This window comes from Diuraphis noxia, unplaced genomic scaffold (assembly GCF_037042655.1).
Source record: "Diuraphis noxia isolate RWA-SAM2 unplaced genomic scaffold, SU_Dnox_SAM2 contig0004, whole genome shotgun sequence".
NCBI classification, from domain to species: domain Eukaryota; kingdom Metazoa; phylum Arthropoda; class Insecta; order Hemiptera; family Aphididae; genus Diuraphis; species Diuraphis noxia.
The window spans coordinates 55,173,850-55,195,568 of NW_028301714.1; the positions used below are offsets into that span (position 1 = coordinate 55,173,850).

The 21,719-nt window shown below is 29.1% G+C and overlaps 1 protein-coding gene across 4 annotated transcripts in view; it reads left to right on the forward strand.

Moving 5' to 3' along the window:
• Positions 1 to 21,719, forward strand: part of LOC107170691 (Resistant to dieldrin) — a 52,516-nt gene that overhangs the window by 19,824 nt on the left and 10,973 nt on the right. For 2 of the 4 annotated variants that reach the window (XM_089226663.1, XM_089226666.1), the window contains exon 3: positions 13,802 to 13,869. The exons of the other annotated variants lie outside the window; for them this stretch is intronic. In XM_089226663.1, coding sequence (XP_089082789.1) covers positions 13,802 to 13,869 — 68 coding nt within the window. The remainder of the gene's footprint in view (positions 1 to 13,801; positions 13,870 to 21,719) is intronic. 4 annotated transcript variants of the gene reach the window in all.

Consider the following 21,719-nt stretch of genomic DNA (forward strand, 5'->3'; position numbering starts at 1 on the left):
TACGAATTGACGGCTAGCATTTTTAATTTTTTATTTCAAAGAAGAATATTTTTTGGAGTTCTTCAAACCACAAAAAAAACAATTCAGACGAGTATTTTGTGAATAAATTATAACTTAAAATATTTTTAACTGTAACTACTTGTCCGAAATTTTATATTTGATATCAAAATACTCTGAATAATATTCTATTTTAGAATATGAATTAAAAATGTATTGCTTTCAAAATGATAATTATTTAAGAAACCATAGTTAAACATATTGATTTTAACCAAAACATTTATTTTGAATGATATAAAATTATATAAATGGAATATTTTCAAAAAAATACAGGTCTTTTTTATCAAATAGTTGACTCTATATAATATTACGTTGATTAAACACTTATAGTGTTAATTTTGTAGGGTATCCGTTGTCATTTCGCTTAAAAATTAGACTTCGAAAATCGATACGTATAGTCATTAGTCAGACAAATGGATCGTATTCCGTACATCGTCAGCACATCTTTAGGGTAAAATAAAAAAGTATGTATAAATTTGTTAAGTCTCGAAACACACTTCTAGAAACCACAAGGATTTCCGAATAAAAATAGAAAATGACGGTAGTATCGTTCAGCGTACGTGTTACACGAAGTTGTGTATAATATAAATTATAATTTATAAGCACGATGAAAAATTTATACCAGAAAAGAAAAAAAATACGTTTGAAGAATGGTAATATTCCTTATAATAGAAAAGAAAAGATTTAGCGGTCAAAATTTCCAGTGAAAACAAAAATCGATCAAAACATAATCTTACCAGGAAATTATCACCTGACCGGAAATGGGTGATGTTATTAGTATTATATGTTATGTGTAGGTTTACATGACTGCAGAAATCGTTTTTAAACGTTTTCAATTTTACGATCGTTTATTATAATATAAATAATATAAACGCTTAGTGTAGAATATTATAGTTTTTTTTTTCGACTGGAAATTTTCCCACACGAGTGGACAACTTTTTTTGTTTTTTTGCAGACGACGGTTTCGCATCCACCGCTTATACTACGCCACCCTTTTGTATCGCCGTTCGTTGAAAAGACGGACGTAGGTACCTATGATATTATGTTCGGACGAGGATGGCTTTGCATTATTGAACGAGGCTGACTGTTTTGATATTCATGGGCTGTACGGCGGCTGCGTTGGTTGTTCGTGCCATTATTACAACGGAAACCTGCGCGCAACGTATACATACAATATTATAATAAAAATATAATATATATAATATATATAGATATATATAATATATAAAGGGTACCGCATTTCTTTATCATTTCGGTCGATTTTTGCATTAGGGCGTATCACCACGTGTCTTTGTTCGGGTCAACGTAGCTACACATTTTAAAATAATAAAATTCATATAATTGAAACAAGAGTTTTAAAAAATCGTCACTATTAAGCCAAAAATATTATCTTTATTTATATTATTTAAATGTTGTTAGGTAGTTTATATGAAACGATAATGGTTTACCACATTGACTCGTTGTTTATATCACACTCGTCACTCGGTGAATTTTCTCAGGGGAACAGAACACAGCTAGGAACGTCGAGTGTGAATGCATAATATATTATCTACTTATTAGACAGCATTGTAGTCGATTTTTGATCGAGGAGCAGTCACTTACAGCAGTCAACTTTTAAATCGATTTACTATAGATATAATAACCACCATTACAGACAAATAATAATACATTTTACCACCATAATTTATTAATATATATGAACATTTAATTGTTCAACTCGTACATCGTCACTTCGCGTGTTATTCAATTGCACCCTCAAGAACATGGTTACTCGAGCGATGGTGAAATTAATTGTGTTATTACTATTTTAGATACTGAATAAATGTACATATACGTTGATATATCGTGTTAGTTTAACATATCATACGTTTCCATTACCGTTAAATACAACTTAGAAATTTTATTTACATCAGTCTAACAACTCATCGGTTCCGAAGACTGGAACATGTGGAGAGAATTCCCATCTATAATTACTCCTTGATTTGATATAATTCGGCATAAATATCAACATTTCCTTTATTGAAAAAACGAGGAAGATGAGGAGGAAAATAGAAAACGGTTATCTTAAAATCTTTTGATATATTATCAGTATCCGCGTGGTAAATATTTAAAACCTCCCACTATATTTATAGTTTCATTAAAAGTCGTGTATTTTTTAGATTTTTTCAAGAACGGATGGGATATAGGGGCATAACTAGTGGCTAAGATTTCAAGTAGAGTGACGAAGACAAACGCAGTGAACACTTTGTATATATATATTTTCCGCTGTCTGGAGCATTGAGGGTTTTTTTTATTTGGTTTTTATCTGCGTTATTGTTATGTTTTTGTTGAAGTTTTGCGAACCCAAGTGAAACGATTTCTCGAACATCATATCGGTCACGACGATGATCGGTCTCCACGAACAACCAACTTGATGGCATCCAAACCATTTCGAAGTCCATTCTGATTAATTATGACGTAAAAATGACCAAAGAAAAAACTCTATATCATAATCAGGTCAACCTAGAGTTCAGGCACACAGAAGACGAGGACACGGCAAAAACGCCACAGGGACATAAACAGAATACTTGGTGGATTATTATTATTTCATATAATACACGTTATAAATACGGTGGTGGTTTTGTCGTTTCGCAATTAAAAAAAATAAAACGAGGCGTCGAGTTATGATCGTTTTTCTACTCTTTTGAAAGTTATATTAACGACACTCGCGGTTGAGTGCTGAATAACAGTCGTATATTATATCATACACATATATATATTATAATATACTTTTTTTTTCTATACCTATATATTTAAATTTGAAAGTTATCGTCGTAAGCTCTATAACAACGGGTCGCCGCTCTCCGCAGTAACTACGTATCGTAACGAGTCAAAGACGTATGTATAAAAGTGTGGTATATCCGCGACACACAGTAACTGCCGATTCCTTTGTGAGACAGTCGTGTTATTTTTTTTTTTTTTTTTTTTTTATTAAACAACTATCCGCGGCGTCTATGGCCATTGGATGTAACAGTACATTATATATTAGTATATTTACATATTACATTAATATTTAAAAAGATATACAAAGTGATTTAGTATTTAAAACAAGACAAAGTAGTAATAATTAGGAGTTAAGTGAATAGTATTATTTACAATTTACAGTTTGTTTATAAGATTCGTTTGTCTGAGAAATAGTATGATCTTGTGTATATTGTTGGGGTCTGGGTTGAGTGCTTCAGCAAGGTGGTTGGATATTTGATATAGCCTTCTTTCTTTGTCGTATATTCTGCATTCGGTTAAGATATGTTTCACAGTAAGTAGTGTTCCGCAACATGTGCAAACTGGGGGGTCTTCCTTCTTCATTAAGTGGGAGTGTGTAAGGTGTGTGTGGCCAATTCTGAGACGGTTTATAGAGGTCTCGTGTTTTCTTGAGATGTTATCTGGAGAAGGATACGGTAAGGCGGATCTCTTGATTTCGTTCAGTTTGGTTGACCTTTCATTCCATTCCTTTTGACGCTGAAGTAATGTATCATTTTCGATGACCCTCTTTATGTCGTTGAGAGAGAAAATGGGTAGGTTGATAGAATTTGGGGAAGTGTGAGCGAGTTTGGCGGCTGTGTCTGCAAGTTCGTTGCCGTCTATGTTACAGTGGCCAGGAATCCAAGAGTATGTGATGTTTTTGTCCTGTTGTTTTGCTATGTAGTGGGTGTTTTGAATTTTTCTAACGATATCAGAAGGGGAACGTGTTATTTTGTTTGCACCTCATTTTAATAGCTTCACCAACACAAAGCGATTGGCGTTGTTCGAGTTTCATAAATTCCATTGAGTAAATTTTACGAGGTTTTATATATTTTTATATTTTTATTTTTAAATCGTATGCATCTCTCTGAATCGCGAAGATTTTATTCCACTTTTATGTTCTTACCGTATTATAGATTTATACAGGCTGGGTGATAAATGTTCTGGTAAAGTCGTATCTGTTATTCTATTTTCCTACCGACGCACATATAATGTAGATAATTTAGTAAAATAATTATTATGTTAGACCGTTAGTCTATATTACAGTATACTGACATAGAAATGTACATAATTTGCCTACACATTGCGCCAGGTCAGCCACATGATAGCAACTGATAATATGATACAATAATAATAGTAATAACAATATTTTTATAATCCGTAATCTTGCAAGTCTTTGCGTCATCAAGCATTTTTACTCTTCAAGAATCTTAAATAAAAAATCAGGTATCTCGGCTAAACGGATTTGGAATAATAATTTTATTTTGATTAATTATTATTATACTTTATACGATATACTTACTAAATGAATTAGTTTCAGTGTTCTATATTATGGAAACGGCCAAATTTTAGATGGCAAGTTTAATTTTATACAAATAAGAGTCACCGATGACTACTGTCTACAAATTTATTTTTATGGTATTTTGAAAGAAAAATAATATGTTGTTAATTTATCTTAATCTAAAATCAAAACCGATGCCTAACTACATGAGATGTATATAAGAAAAAATTTAGTACAGTTCATCAAAATAACAAGATTAAAATGGGTTTTGACAATTTTGTTGGACCGATGGACCATATAGCAATGGTAGGCATTATATAAGAGGACAAATATCAAAAGAATATCATGATAATAAAATAGAAATACAGAGTTAAGAAGTTATTGGATGAACTAGAAGTGGAATGGCAAACAACATGAAATAGAAACCTAAAAAGATCCAGGTAGAAATGCAATTAGTTGGAAAATAATCTAAAAACAGATATTTAATTTAAAAGAAAACAATATTTTGCCATGACCAGAAATGCCGTCGTTCAGATTTTTAATCGAAATTTACAATGTAAGTTATTAGTTCTACGCTAACAGATATACATATATTATATTAGTATCAAAAAAATCAAAATCAAAATAACTACAATGATTTAATAATATTATGTAAAAATTACGATTTTTGTTCACAAACGAATTGGATCACCAGTACTGCACAGAACATCATAAACACGCCATCATAAGTACCGGGTACGTGTGGTGCAATAACGCGATGTATTATATTTTTGTTGTATTTTCTACATCATATTATAGTTTATTTATAAATAATATATCAAAATATTACTTGGCTGAGTTTTGATATAATGACATCAACAAAATAATAGAAAAAACGTAACTCACATTTTCCGCAGAAGGCTGCAGCGCAGCAGTACGTAAAACTATATTATAATATGTACGAATAAGGACGGCGTCCTATTATTATACATTACAGTGCCGAGCGGCGACGTCGTCGTAACGCGGCGTGACAATCCAGTGGGGGAGTGAAAATAAAATAATATTTTATAATATATTATTTTAAAGTGTAATATACAATATGATATATTATTATATGTTTAAGCCCGGTGAACGGGTTTGACATTGATTTTCTCATCAACGTTCAGCTGAAAACTTATTCGTATTGGGACATGTTCATAAAATATATCAAAATAAAAATACGTTTTATACGTACCTAACCTTAGTAAACTTCCCCGGTTTGGTATTTCGTATAAACCGTTATATTTATTATGCGTTTGTCAAACTCGATGGAACTATTATAATTTTAAGTTATTATTAAAGTCATTGCAAAGCATACGTCTTTCTTTGAATATAATATATAGTTCTTAAAATATTATAGTAATCCTTCGAAGAAAATCATAAGAGATTGTGAGAGCTTAGTTGGCTCAAAAGTAATTTAAGCTCCTCCCATAAAGCCATATTAAAAAACAATATTAATATTGAACTGCTTGAAATGTCTATAGAAAAGTAATAAAGAATATTTTTTTGGTGATATTGGTCAATATTTTGACTAAGAAAAATTCTTATTTTCCTTGAAGTGCTTCGGAAAAAGCGACTGACTGCTATTATTTTTAAAAAAAGTTATAAAAGCGAGACAGCATGCAATAAAGTCAGTTTAAATTTAATAAATTGTATATACTGTTGTTGGTATACGGAAAAACAAATCTAAGCGAAGATGATGAACAATTTAAGCTTAAAATGCTTAAAAAAAAAAATTAATAAAAGCGCGTGTCTTTTCAATATTTTAAAATTACTGAAAGGTCAGTTTCGGAAAGACATTGTACCACATTAAAACCGTTATGTATTTAAATCAAAAACGGAATGATGTTTTGAATATAAAATAATTTATAAATGTCCTTATTTAGATGCATATCAAAACAATAAAAACTAAAGAGTTTTGTGTTCTAATAACGGAAATTGGGAGGTGAAGAATGAACATTGTTTTCATTACATTTTTTAAGCAGTTTAATTAAAAAATTATATTAATTATAAAATTGAAAAATATAATTTGTTTAGATCCACATTCTACGATCGTGTAGGAGATAATATTATATTCATTAGATGTCATCGATCAACGGTGAATGGAGATTAAATATCTTGTAAAATAAAATTATTGATTAAACAGACTTGTGATGTTTTAAACAAACACAAATAAAGTTAACGTAGGTACATCTCTGAGCCCACATTAATCCACCAGTAATGAAAAAAGCGTTGTTATGTTTTGGTATATTATTTTTTAAACCACATTGTATTTGACTGAAACGCTATTTCACCAACTCCAAATATGTTAGGTACAAAATTTTTTATATCTAACGGAAATCTGAAAATATATATCAATTTTAGTACGTATTGCAAGAAGCAGAAAAGGCTTATTTTTTAAGAGTAAAAAAGTTTCCGGTTCCGGTTCCCGATATTTGTTAGCCTCTTTTGGGCCGCCACACAAAATAATTTGCTTTTACCTAAGACAATAATAGCACCGTTTGATCAAATTTCAAACCATATATTACATATTACAGTAAAAGCATATAGCATGCAATGCATGCTGTATAAATACACAACGACCCGACTGGGCCCCCGGTGCAACGTATCAGGAAAATGGCGAAAAACATTAATCAAAGTTTCATCATAGTATTACACACGTCGTATATTATAATGTTATATAGTATGGTTTCCATAACGAATATGAAGCAGTTCGTTATAACAATAATAGTAATAGTAATAATATAATATACTTTCGGGAGTCGTATATTTATAAGTATATATGTGATATATTATACTATGTGTATGAATCCACGGAGAAGACGATGCACAACACTAACCAATGCTAAAACAATTTAGGTGGTAAATATTGTATTATGTATTCTGTATATTCCACCAAGATAATTACTTTTAATAACAATACAGAATTATCGTTTTAATTTGGACAATTTTCAAGACTTCTAAGATTGTGTGCTCCTAGTTTAAAGCAAAATCGTTTCTAAAAGTTAAAATTTGTTTAATATAATATTATAAAATCGTGCATTTTTCTTATCACTTTATAGTCTATTATACGCGTTCTGTATATTTGAAAAACAAGCGGATGTAATGTATGTATGTAATGTATGCACTTTTATGTAAAAAAAGCCTCCCAAAACGTTACCGGTTTCATTCTAAAATAACGATTACATCAGGTGGCAACTACATTTCGTCGTGTCAGTAATAATAATTTAAGCACAAGGTGATAATTTTAACAGTAAACGAAAAAATAATATTAACGTAAAAGTACTGACGTAAATTAGTCATTAAAAGATAATTCTTTTGAAAAAAATAATTTTTATAGTTATAATATTTTAGGATAACCCTAAAACCTTTGTGTGTAAATAATAAATATTGTATGTTATTTTATTTTAAAATGTTCTCCAATGAATCCAAATTATATTTAAAAAAAATTTTCAAAGAATTTTTTACTTTTTAATGCATAATATATTAAATGTCAACCGTTAAACAAATCACTCAGTTCTACATCGTATCGTTTCTGCCAGTGGTGAACATAACGATATGCGCTCGTCAGTCATACATAATAATATGATAATATTATTATAAATAGCAAGTAGGCCAATTACGAATTCCCAGGGCTCGGTCGCATAGCTGCCTGTAGTCGGTCGATACGATTTCAGAACTTAAACCGCTACGCTGCGCACCATCACCATTATGTTGTCGGACAATTGATGATAACAAAACCCCTAAAAATGATACTGAAATTACTTATTTACTCTACTTATACTGCAGAAGTAAACTAGATGAACTGAAAAAGAACTATTAGATCCAATTAGAAATCGAAAACTGTATTTTATATAGTTATAATTAGAGCGTGGATTTTTATGCACTTATAAGTATCGAAATATGCCATAAAATAAGCAGTAAAAATCATGAAAATATGCAAAAAATATGCAGTCAAAATCATGAAAATATTTAAAAAAATATGCAAACATTTTTATTTATTTAAAATTTACTGTAAAACTTATAATAATTAATTATTTAAATGCTTAGTAAAAAAAATTTAGGGAATTTTCTTAAAACCTTAATTTATTTTTAAAATTTTATTTATTATATGCATTTCAAGTTTTTTTTCTGTGAAGTTGTGTCGTTTATCGGCTAACATATTTTTAAAGACTGAGAACGAACGTTCGACGTCAACCGAAGTTATTGGGGTATATTTGAAGCAACTTAGTATGGTCGGGTCTTGATAAAGATCTTCGAGCTGAACGTTTTCGCCTAATAACACTGAATTAATTTTTCGTAGAATCTTCAGACCTTAATTTTTGTTGGAAAGCTCGTTTAATTTTGTAGTAAGTGTTGCCCCTTTCGATCCAGAAATAGAATGAATTTTTAATCGTAATCGATTATTTATCTTATAAAGGTTTAAATTAATATATATATAAATTAATATTTAGTGACTATGAAATTTAGTTTAATTTTTTCTACTTGACAAAATATTATTTTATACATTTTTTTAAATTTTCACTTCAATATGCAATAAATTTTGAATTTTGTCAAAATATGCAATACATACAGGGTGATCCTCTATTATCGCTAGCATGTCACCCTCAGATTTTTTTCTATGGTAATTAATTTATTCAAATTCTGAAATTTAGAATTTGTATTATATTTCACTTAAAAACCATATTTTCTATTTCTTAGATTTTTGTACACCATTAAATGAAATAGGAATGTCGATACAAACTTGAGAACCAACATTTTAACTGTAAATTATTAAGCAGATGATCGTGTAATTAATAAATAATTATTACTTACATTTTCATATCATCATACCTACTTATAGTTTTTTTTTTTTTTGTGATCCAATTCATTTAGTAAATATATCAGAAGTCAAAATCTAAACATAAAAAAAATGGAATTTTATATTATATATTCTGGTCAGTTATTATCATTGATTATTCTTTAAGAGGTCTATAATATGAAGAAAAAAATTTAAATATTTACGATTCTGTACAAATATGTTCAAATCCCTACGTACATTTCATGGGATGGATTTCTATAATAATATGATATTATATGATAAAATATGATATGTTTGTAATAAAATTTCATTTTTTTGTGCACCCTGGATTTTCCGTCGTTAGTAGGTACGCATTAAAGTCTTAAATCGTTTATTTATATCAGTTTCACACAAACGATGTAATAACTTCTTAAAAAAATTTAATCATTTCGGTAACTTTATATGGTAGGTATATATTTATATTATGTTGATCTATAACATGCATGAAATTAAATGTTGTTTTTGCTCTTCTGTAAAACGTGCATATACATAGTTATACACATAATAATAATAATAATAATATGTTATTCATAGAAAGCGGTTTGAAGTGACATATTATATAGTTCCTTTAAAACATTCAATTGCGATACGCCCGTGGTAGACAAAATACATATCTATAACAATATTTTAACTTTTTAATCGCTCATGTATAATAATGATAGTACAGCGTCGTGATTTTATTACTCACGTTATTAAAATGTCATACTTTTCGTGGCCCGATCCGATCATGATAATGATTCAGGTGCTGAACTTGTATGTTAATATATGGTTTTAACATGTTGGTATATTTAAATTACATTAGGACGTTCGGTCTGAAGTGTTATAATGAACCATGATGTAATAAATAATTGTATTATATTAAAATCAATTTCGTCTTAAAATCGATTAATATAATAATATTATTCACGAGGTGATAGTTTTGACGGCAAATACTCAGATGGCATGATGATATTATAATAATGATCATTCATAATATTTGCTTATTAAATTGCCACCAAACCACAAGATCAAAAAAACGGTTCGTGAAATTACCGACAGTTATTCATTTCATAACAGTCTAAAATTTACAAATCAGTACCCTGCCTTTTAGATCGGACATAGGTATAAATTATTAACCATTAAAAAATTTAAAATCTAGTTGCTATTTTGAAATCAAATTTAATAGTGCTTTTTCAACAAAATAACTGTATAGTATTCGCATACTCGTACTACAACAATGACTAAACCATTATGTCGACGGAAAATTTTGTGACACGAAGAAATTACATTTTCCCTACCAAGTAAATATGTTAGTGTTTGGCGTTAAGACTTGTCAATGTGATTATGTAAACAAATTTGTGTCACCGAAAAAAATAATTAAAATAATCTTGTGATGGTGTAGTTATTGGAAGTATGATAGTATCCTTACCTATATAATTTTTAATAATATACGTGTGATATGTGTAGTTATGGATAAGTAGAGTATTATTTTTAAAATCATTCAAAGTATTACAATGGCTGTAAGTATACAAGGACGTGATGAAAAGATATGAGAGAGAAAATATTACGAAAATCCTACGGTGAATTCGAGCGTTAATAACTGGTTTTCCCGTTAGTGGATGAGTGGTGCTGGGGAAAAATCGAAAAAAAAACTTGTTGTAAACGTTTTCGTCAGACTTGTTCGCACTCGTTCCATTGCACGGCGACCCAACAAGTTTTCGTACACCCGAAACTATTGTGTATTAGTGTATTATCGTATACAGGGTGGATGATTCACCAAGCTTGCTCACTCCCATTTCTCCCATTATTTATGAGTTTATTCAAATTTTCATTTGAAATAATATGTTTACTTCATATTCGAACATTAATGAGATATTTATATACTACCACTTGAGAAGTATCGTAAGGCGATAAAAAATTCTGATTTTAAAATTAGGGCTCCCCCTCCCATATACTGTAAATAATTTATTTCATATTATTATTTTTTCAATGTACCTATTTCAAAATTTTAATGTATAATTTCACAGTTAAGTAATATAATATTAGATTTAGTATTTGTAAGTTGACCATTTTTACAAACTTTAAATGTTGATAAAGTAATATAAACACTAAAATATTATTTTCAAACTACCACGCATTTTCAGCGTTCAACCCATCATTAATAAGTACACGAAGTAAAATAATTAAAAAAATAATCGTTTACATTTTGATTCTGTTGTGACAGAATGTACAGAAAAATTATCTACCAAATAAATTACCATTGAAAAGAGGAAATCTTTTCCAAGAAACAAAAGTTTGTACCTCCACGTTCTTTAAGTAATATAAAAAATGCATTAAATAATTTAAAAATATTGTTCTTAAGTATATTTAAAAATCAAAATAAAAAAAAATCAGATTTTTAATTACTGCATAATTGAAAAAAAGAAGCAAACATGATCGAATTACTCAGTATAATATTTTAATTACATATTTCAAGACTTCGGGATCAAGGCCCATTAGTAATGATTATCGGAAAATTAATAATAATACATTCACCAAGTGAAAAACCATGCAAACTGAAGACGCTAGGTTAAGCGGTGATAATGGCATCTCATTTCAGTTTTCAAATAATATAAAGTTACCAAATGCTTCCTCATAAACTTTTATATCATTTCAATTATTTAATTACCACAGATTGTAGTTATACTGAGAATCAAATTTTTGTTTTTGTATGAGGACAACGTGTACTTAAAGAAATATTATGTATTTATATTTAAAATAATCAATATTTTACTAAATATTTTCTATTTATTTTATTAAATGGATTAGATTCGTTGTTATTTTGTTTTACATTCTCCAGCATAAAATTAATTAATTTAGTTTTGTACATAATTTTAAATTAAACTATATAATAATATTATACTATGTAAATTAGATTATAATTTTAAAAGATTATTATTTTTTGTAGATATCTGTAATGGTTTTTTGCTTCATTGAATTTAGTTTCTTTTTTCATAACTTTGTACATTAGGTGAATATACTTCGAATTACTGAGCGTTATACGGGTGATACTTCGTATTGTCACGTGGTAGCAAGGTCGTATATGAAAAAAAATTCGCGAGGGGGGACCCAAAATTTTTCCAAATATAGATGCTGAATACTTGTCATTGCTTAACCGCTAAAATGTTTCTACTTTTAAACATTTCGGGAGGGGGGTACGGACACCTAGACGCTCGCGTCAGTTACGAGGCCTTGTGTGGTAATGGTCAGTTTTCTCAAAATTAAATTTTGAATTACCGAGTGTTCTTAAATGAATAGTTTTTATTTGAATCACCACGTGATTTTCAAGAGACCGAGCATTTACTTCGAATTACCAAAGGTTTTGAATTATTGAACGTTTGAATTATCGAGGGTCCACTGCATAAATTATTTTTCTATAAAAGTTGATATAAAAATATTATAATATTATTTTGGCTTGGTGGTAGGTAGACGGGTGAGTGAGAAAAATATGAGGAGGAGGAAGAGCGGGCTATGAACCACACATCAGTTTCCGTTGAAAGAAATATAAGTGTGTTTCAAGACTCTTCAATATAATATAAAATCCCTATTTAAATAACACAAAGTGAAGCTTTTTCAGATACCCGAAAAGAGTTAAGAGATTTACAAATACCAGTTGGTAGTTTGTCGTAATATTTCATTGTTCGCAGTTTCCTATAGTAACAGTAGAAATTGTTTATATAATGAAGTTCAAGGAAACGGAAAATATAGGTCGTAATAACCGATAGCCATAAATAACAGATAAAAAAAAAAAAAAAATGATTCCAAAATAGTGTCTATAAATTCTATTAGACGTAATATATCGTTCCTAGGCCAATTCGACGGCATAGAGAGTAGTGGTTATTTTGTAATATTTAGATTTTTAAAGATAAGTGACGAGGGAACATTTTGGAACTTTTTCGTTGCAATGCGCGCTTATTCAACAGACATTTTATAACAGCTACCTATAAACTAAGCGCTCAAATGCTCAACAATAATTGTTCAATAATATTTTATAGAGAGACTTAGACTAAGAATCATTTTTTGCGAATTATACTACTTACTCGTCAGTTATGACTTCAGTTGACTACAATGATGTGGAATTTTTAGCAGGTGTAAAAAACACATTTCCGATTTAACATTATAGTTTTATATATGTTTATAATTAGAAAACATAAATAGTTTATATATTTAAATAGTCGTATTGTGTATTTTATGAATGTACGGATTGTATTATTATGTTATGTTCAGTAATTGATCCATTTGCGACTGAATCTGATGATGTTATTCAAAAATTTCAAAATAAAAAATTTAATTAAAATACGACATTTAACCTTTTAGGTTGATTATGTTTGTCAACGGGATCAGAGGGGAATAAAGGTAAAAATATGAGATTTGTAATTCTAAAAGATACAGATATTAAACGAAATTCTTTGTTAATCTTTTTCTGTTTCGTTTATGTTTTATTTTCGTTTTTTTTTTTTTTAATTATACCATATTGAAATTGTAAATCCATTACTATTATAATACATAGAAAATTAAATCCTTTTATGTATACTTGTTGAATAGTCATACATAATAAGTATTGACGTTTTAACCTATCATTGCAGGTCCCCCAGTAGAGGTCGGAGTCACCATGTATGTTCTCAGTATAAGCTCCGTGTCCGAAGTACTCATGGTACAAATAACCTAATAATATTTTTTGTTTTAAAACGTTTTTATTATTTTAAAATTTTTGAAATTACCTAATCATATGATACGAAATAATATGATTTTTTTAGTGTTTCTAAAATCGTATATTATGTTATATTAATCGATATTATATGTCTCTCATATAATATTAATATCTATGTGTTATATGTATGAAATACGCATACATTTTTAAAGATTTATATTATACTATGTGTGTATAGTGTTTACATGTACAGGTTGATTGGAATTTCATGTGGCAGCGATTTTCTAATGGAAATATGCAAAATTGAGAAAAACGTAGAAATACAAAATTGTAGAAACACATACATTTATGGAAATTCTAATTGTCTTAGGTACGTCAAAAAATTGTATTATCGTTGTTTAGCTGGTTATACAATTGGAATGATCTAACCTAACCAGGGGAGTTAAAAAAAAGCCTTTTGAAAAATTGTATTTATAATAAAGTTTTACTCATATTACAATATATATCCTTCTCCATTTCGAATATTCATGTGTAAGAACATTGCTGGAACACGAAATCCTGATCATTCTGTATACATAAATATATATATACATATATATGGTCGTATAATATTACCTTGATGCCTTTATATTTTAATAATTGTTTTTATTATTTTGTGTTCCAATAATACGTCCGTTTGAACAGACGCTTTCTTTTGCTTATTGTTTTGTTTCAAAACACAATGTTTAAATTACTCGTGAAAACATGAAATAATATAATATAAATATTATATTTTATATTTTATATAAAATGTCGATTTTGTTTAGCGAGCCAGTTTTACTGTTATTGTTAACTTTATACTTATATTATGTTATGATTCGTCATAACGAAAACTAGCTACAAAAACTATGAAAGGAACCAAATGACGTTCCCTGCATGCAAGTCTGATGATTGACTATATTGAGATGTCCACATAATTATCTAGGTATAATATTATGTACGGCGCTGTGTTATCACCTGATAAAACGTATGATGAAATATGTTACCTCTACTCAAATAATAAATATCATTATGATGTACGCTGTACAACAGTGATCAAAGTAGATCAAAACAAGTAGAAAGATAACTCTAATCCAGTTCCAAAATATTGCGTTTTTATTAGGTCCATTAATTTCCGATGTCAGTGTTTATAAATTATACTCGTATATAATTATAACTTTTTATAATATAATATGATTGTGATTATGTATTATATGACACTAAATACATATTATGCATAGTGAATAAGTATAATCTATATAACGTTCTGATGACTTTAAATGTAAAATATTAAAGTTTTAGAAAACAAAATATTTTTTCTACAAAAAATAGTTATTTATGAAGCATTTTTTTTTTTTTTTTTTTTTTATGGTCAGTGCTTCGACAACTGAGGTCATTAGCCTGGGGAACTGTAGGGGAAGGAACTGTAAGGTTTTAACTCGTGGGTTTTTGGCAGAATTTTGAATGGGCACCCGTGGGTTTCTGCCATGCCCGGTTGGGGGCCAGCGGCCTCTCTCTCCAGACATCGCGAAATGCCCAAAGAGTGATGCCGCCCGTGACCGAGATTCGAACCGGCGACTGCGTGCGTCGCAACCGACGCCTTAGTCCGCTCGGCCACTGCACCCCCAAAAGAAGCATTTAAAACAATGAATAATTCATCTTTGAAAATCCGAGACCTCTGGATCATTTTAAACAATATAGTTAAGGGATGGTAAATAATTATTAAAAATGTATTACCTATCTTAACCGCTACCTATGCCTTTTCAATATTCGAGTATGACGCATTATGGATTTTATACGCTATATTATTATAACTACAGACAAAACGATTCGCAGTGTATGCTCAACCTCATTTTCACTTAATTAATGTGTTTATTTAAATTTGGATTTTCAGAATTTTTAGGTGCAATTTAAGATTCCATATTTAAAACTATGTTTATTATATTATATTATTAATAGATTTTTAAGCTAATTTAGACGTATCCAATGATGATACAAACTTTTACTTTTTAAATGAGGAACATCCGTTTTCAGTAAATTTTTTTTTAATGAAAATTTTTATATACATCTAAGTTGGAGTATGAACTTCATTATAAGTTATGTTTAAGTATAATAGCCTATGATAATGAGTTGAAAAAATGAGAGCTCTAATGATTTGACAATTATTATAATTATAATTTGTAAACATTTTGTAAGGAAAATAATAGCACCAAAATTTACTGTAAAAAACTAAGGTTATTATTTGAAAAATGTTTTATTATGGAAATTCTTGGAGTTGTATAAAAAATATGAGTATTAAAAAATATGAATTGTCAGTATAAATACTTGAAAATTCCCAAAATCAGAATTAAAAAAATAAATACATTATTAAAGAGAAGAAAGCATACTCAAAAAGAGCATCCTTGGTGAATTACTCTGTATAAAGCAGACTAACAGGCGATCATCCAAGAGAGTCTGACAGACCATGACAATAACTGGTCATTTTTGCTAATGATCCACGCCATATATAATATTAATATTATAGTTTATAATCTGTGCTTAACGGTTTCGTTGAATTGGGACGGTCTTACCTGGTGCTGAAGCAATATATTTATGTTTCATTTTGTTAAAAAAAAAAAAAAAATATGATTATTGATGATAGTCTATAACATGATCATCGATGAAAATTTTTGATTTACGTTGGATATTTTTGAGTTAATACGGTTATCGTGTTACTTATCGATTCAACATCATAAAATTAACGACCAAGCAATCATTACCATCATAATATTATTGATCGACCAGAATACTTTCACAAGCTTTATTCACCTTGTTCACTTTTCTTTGTCTTAGTTAACCCATTGGCGTTCAATAATTGTCTAGCAAGTATTTGTCTAACATTCATAGGTGATATAAATATCCAAATTGAAAAAAACTGACTGGAAACAAATTTTCGAATAGCCGATGTTTATCAAAAATTCAAATCGTTTATAGTATTATAATAATTTTGAGGTCTCATGTACTCGAAACTCGTTAAATTAAATTTGAAGTATCCATCACATAATTGATGGACACCACAATAAGAGTGTTCATATAATTTAAATTTATAATATGAGGTTACCTAACCGGATAGTCAATATTATAACATAATATAATATTACGACACACGTATATATGTGAAATCAAAACGCGTGTTGCCCTAATGAAAAATAAAATAATCGCTATGAGTTTACAAGGAAATTTTCGAATACAATGAAACCTTTCTATAATGGAATCGCATTGGACCAAAATTTTCCGTTATAAAGAATTGGTCATAGAGAGATAGAAATTGCATATATTATTTGCACTGTGACTATTGACATTTTCCGTCATAAGGAGGATTCAGTTTAATAGAGGGTCCGTTATAGAGAGGTTTTACTGTAGTTTGTTTTTGTTCCGTTAAACAGCGTCAAACACGTTTTCATGATAAAAACCACGAATTGTATAATATTATTATTGAATAGTTTACACTCCGTTATAAAATTATGCGAACCGTCCTCGTAGCTCGTAGCGTACATTACAATCATTTCCAAACAAACCAATGTCGATCAATCGCCATCACCGAACCTAATCTTAAAATATTAACATACGAACGCGTTCGTTGCAAAAACTAAAGCATAGAATTGCGTTAAAATCATATTCGGTAGAAGTGAACTATCCTTTGCGTAATAATAGAAGTAGTCACACATCGTAAGAAACTTAATGTATGAGTCAATTGCGATCCTTTCGTTTTACTAGATTTAAAAAAAATACAATTTCATGTAGTTAGTTAGTGTCATGTCAATCAGCTTAAATTCCGTTTAGATTCCAGCAGATTACCATTTTGGTTACCCCATCATTTAGAATAGTGAACAAGTCCTTTGATCTTTTATCTATATTCTATTTTCGATTGTTATTTACCATGAGACAATAAATAACTCCTCTATTTTCACTGAATGTTAACTACTTGTATTGAAATTTGAACTCTAGATAGTGTGTTCATTTTATATTTTAAGTACCTAGTTAACTCTTGGGGGATGAAAGATGCAAAGATTATTGGGGAAATAATATTTTTATAGAATAATTTTACTTGACAATTGGTATGGAATGTTCTTCAACTCAATAAATAAACACGTTTAATTCAATTCAAACTAACTTCTTTTCTCATCATCTATAATCATATTAACTAACCTAGTGATATGTGATCAATGTTGCGGGAAATATCTTTTAGGATATAATATTATAATATTATTATGCCACTCCGTTCGATTTTCCTTAAAAAGCAGATTATATAACGGTTTATCTATTATTATTGTTATTGCCAGATTATACATGCAATATATTATATAACTGACATTTGTAGGATATCTTTATTATTATTAGTTTATTTTGTTACAGTATTTTTCTCGAGTCTTATTATTATTGATCCGTCGAAAAGTTTACCGAGTGGAAATATCACGCAATACCAAACTCGTGGCGCTTAAGACACAATGCAACAGCACATATTATTGTACGATAATAACAATAATATTGCATTACGACCTAATCTATATATTATTATACACAGTCGCCAACAGCGTGCGTCATAATATTATCTGTGAACACATCATGCTCTGTAGCAGTATATATTATGCACACGTAACGGCTCTTTTTTACGGATCCATTAACGATACGCATCATCATAATACGAGTAATATTATAATTTTATTTACAATAATGTCGTGCACGTCTCAGTGCTCAAATATAATTTGACACGACACGAAGACTTAACCGAGACCGCGATCTCCGTCATCGAATGCCTCTCAAGTGTACTTTATTCACGCGCGACGCCTCGCTATTTATATAATATATACATATATATTATATATTTATTTGGTATATCGCTGTAATACGTTGTACACTAAACGTGTTGATCAAATTTCTTCGTTGACTCGATGGGAACGATAGAGACTCCTATGTTACACGATATTATGACGTCTACCACGTATATGTATTTATATATATATAATATATACATATAAAGAGACGTTCGTGAATGATGTTTCTTTCCGTTATTAATATTTTTCCTCCGCTCTTAACCCCCGATTCAAGGTCATGTTTATACACAAACGACCGAGTGTCAAAAAACACAGACACCCTTCACTCGAGTTGTTCTATATAATGCGCGTGTAACGTACACCGGCTTTTCGTTTGTATATTATTATATATTTACGTTTTATGTTGGTTTCACGCGAAACTTCTTTTTATACATTGCGTGAGTTCATAAACGACGTTGCCTTCAACAAGTAAAAATCTCAAGCAGCCTAATACTATAAGCCATACATGTTAAGTACCTACTTATGTATTTGCAAGGCTAGACAAGTTAACCAATTTTATTTAGGTACTCAATAAATTTGAGTTTGGGTAGAAAAATTGTAAGTTCATTTTAAATCTATAAAAGTTATATCTTTTGATTTTAACTAACAAAAGCTATGAGCTAGATAGAACAAAAATCTGACGTGTTGCAATGGTACCCGTGGATGAGATTAAACTTCTTCATAGAGTATGTAAAGAAAAAAGTTTATCACGGTCAAATATTAAGTTAATAATAGAAAAATAAATTTTCAGTTGAGATTAATTTATTATTATTACACAAAACTAAGACAAATTGATTATTATTTATTACCATACAAACCTTAGGGTAGATGACCAAAATTCGCCATGCCCGTTATGCTTTTTGGTCACATTGGCTAAGCCTATGAATTCAACTATTATACTATCACACCTAAAGAAGTTTCACTTCAAAATTATTTAACTTAGTTATGTTTAAATCTGTTATACTTTATCTGAATTAATTGAAATCAATGTCAAAGCAATGAATATTATAGAAAAAAGCAAAAGTATATAATATAAAATAATAATAAAAGAACGCATTTAATGATAGATCATTCTAATAATAATTGTATTCATTGATTGTATTATTTAAATTAATTTTCTAAGAGATAACCACACGAATTTTACATCAGATGAAGAACTGATCAGATATCTAGTAGTCTCATTATTGACTTATGGGTGAGATCGTATTTTCATATGGATTACAATAATTATTGATGATAATTCATTTTCATTCTTTTTAAAAAATACCAAGATTTTTACTAAACATAATATATTTTTAATATATGATGTTCATATGTGAAGAAAAAAATTAACTTAACGAAACAATAAAATTAATTAAAAATGATAAGTAATTGCATTTTATGTGGGAAAAAATAACTCGTTAGTCCATAAATTATTTTTTTTTAAATTAAACTCATTACATACGTAACTTTCTTAAAACTTTAAAGTATTTTGATTGTTAAACTTAACTTAAACTCGTTAATGCCCAGCCTTTTATATAGGTTAGTCACATTTATTACTAACATAGAAAATAATTTTTCAATCATTACATATTATAATATTATAAAATATGACCGAACACAACTATTTTTGGATTTTTGGATTTTTATTTTACTTTTGTTATTGTCACCATAATAACGACTTCGATTCAAATGTACAAAACGTTTACATTAAATACCGAAATACGGTGGTTTTTAAGATATTCCATAAACTATGTCTAAAACATGTTTATCAAAATCAATATAAATACTTATTGGTCCACTTTAAAATCCGACGAAAAGGGAAACGACAAAAAGCTGTGACCATCTCGTGTTAAAAAACAATTTTTATATTGTTTTCGTCAATATTATTTGATTCGCATGATTAAAAAAGGGCATACACTTTGTTGTATGTAGGTACAATATGGTTTTAGTTTTTAATATCACGGGACGCGACACGCACTGAATTGTCTATACACGTTATATGGCGTCAAATCTGAATTCGGATAAACATTTTAGATTGATGTAAATGATATTCAACGCAGTTGATAGACTTGTATTTAAAAATTTAAAATGAACGACAACGTCGCGTATATTGATTTGACCAATAACAGAATATGTAATATTTTATATACCTAACGAAATCGGGTATAATATGTGCGCGTATCTATATTATGTTGTATTAAGCTGGGTTGTGTCTTCTTTCGTATCTACCGTTTATCACATTTCGATAAGTCTTTATAATCATAGCTTCGTCCAATGACCATTATCTGCCGAAAAATGTCAAGAGTTGTGCCAAACTCATATTTTGGCCACAACACGACATTACAGATAGCATAGCTGTTACCCTGAATTTTTATGTTTTATTTATCATAATATCTATATACTTGATTACATAATAGTGTATAGTGTATTTTCTAGTTTCCCAAGCAAATTTTGAGGATCATTTTGTATTTTTAATAAGTGGAATAAAAAGCGTTGTTTGCTTATTGTGAATAAGGGAATTTTAAAAATTGTTATCACGTCGATTATATCCTCAATACTACCTAGTTACATTATAGTACAACTTCATTTGTTATATATTAAATTTGATACTATAATATTATGCAATTTGTTTAATTTATGTCAAATAGCAGACAATATAACGATACACAGTAAAACTACATATGTATATTATTAAATATGATGATATCGCATGTTTTGATGCATGACGTAGATTGCAATTGATACACGCCATGGTTTTTCGCGTCAAAGCATGATGTCGAAAAAAAAACTGATTCAATCTGAAAATTGTGAATAATAATAACACAATATTATTATAAACAAGGTGATTCTTTTGTATTTTTTACATCTTAGAATATATTATAATACGTGGACATTTTTTAGAGTTTACACTTTAGGGACAAAATAATAATACTTATCAACGAAGAAACATGTTGAACAGTATTACTTTGTACCTTAGATTATATACTATGGATGGAGCCA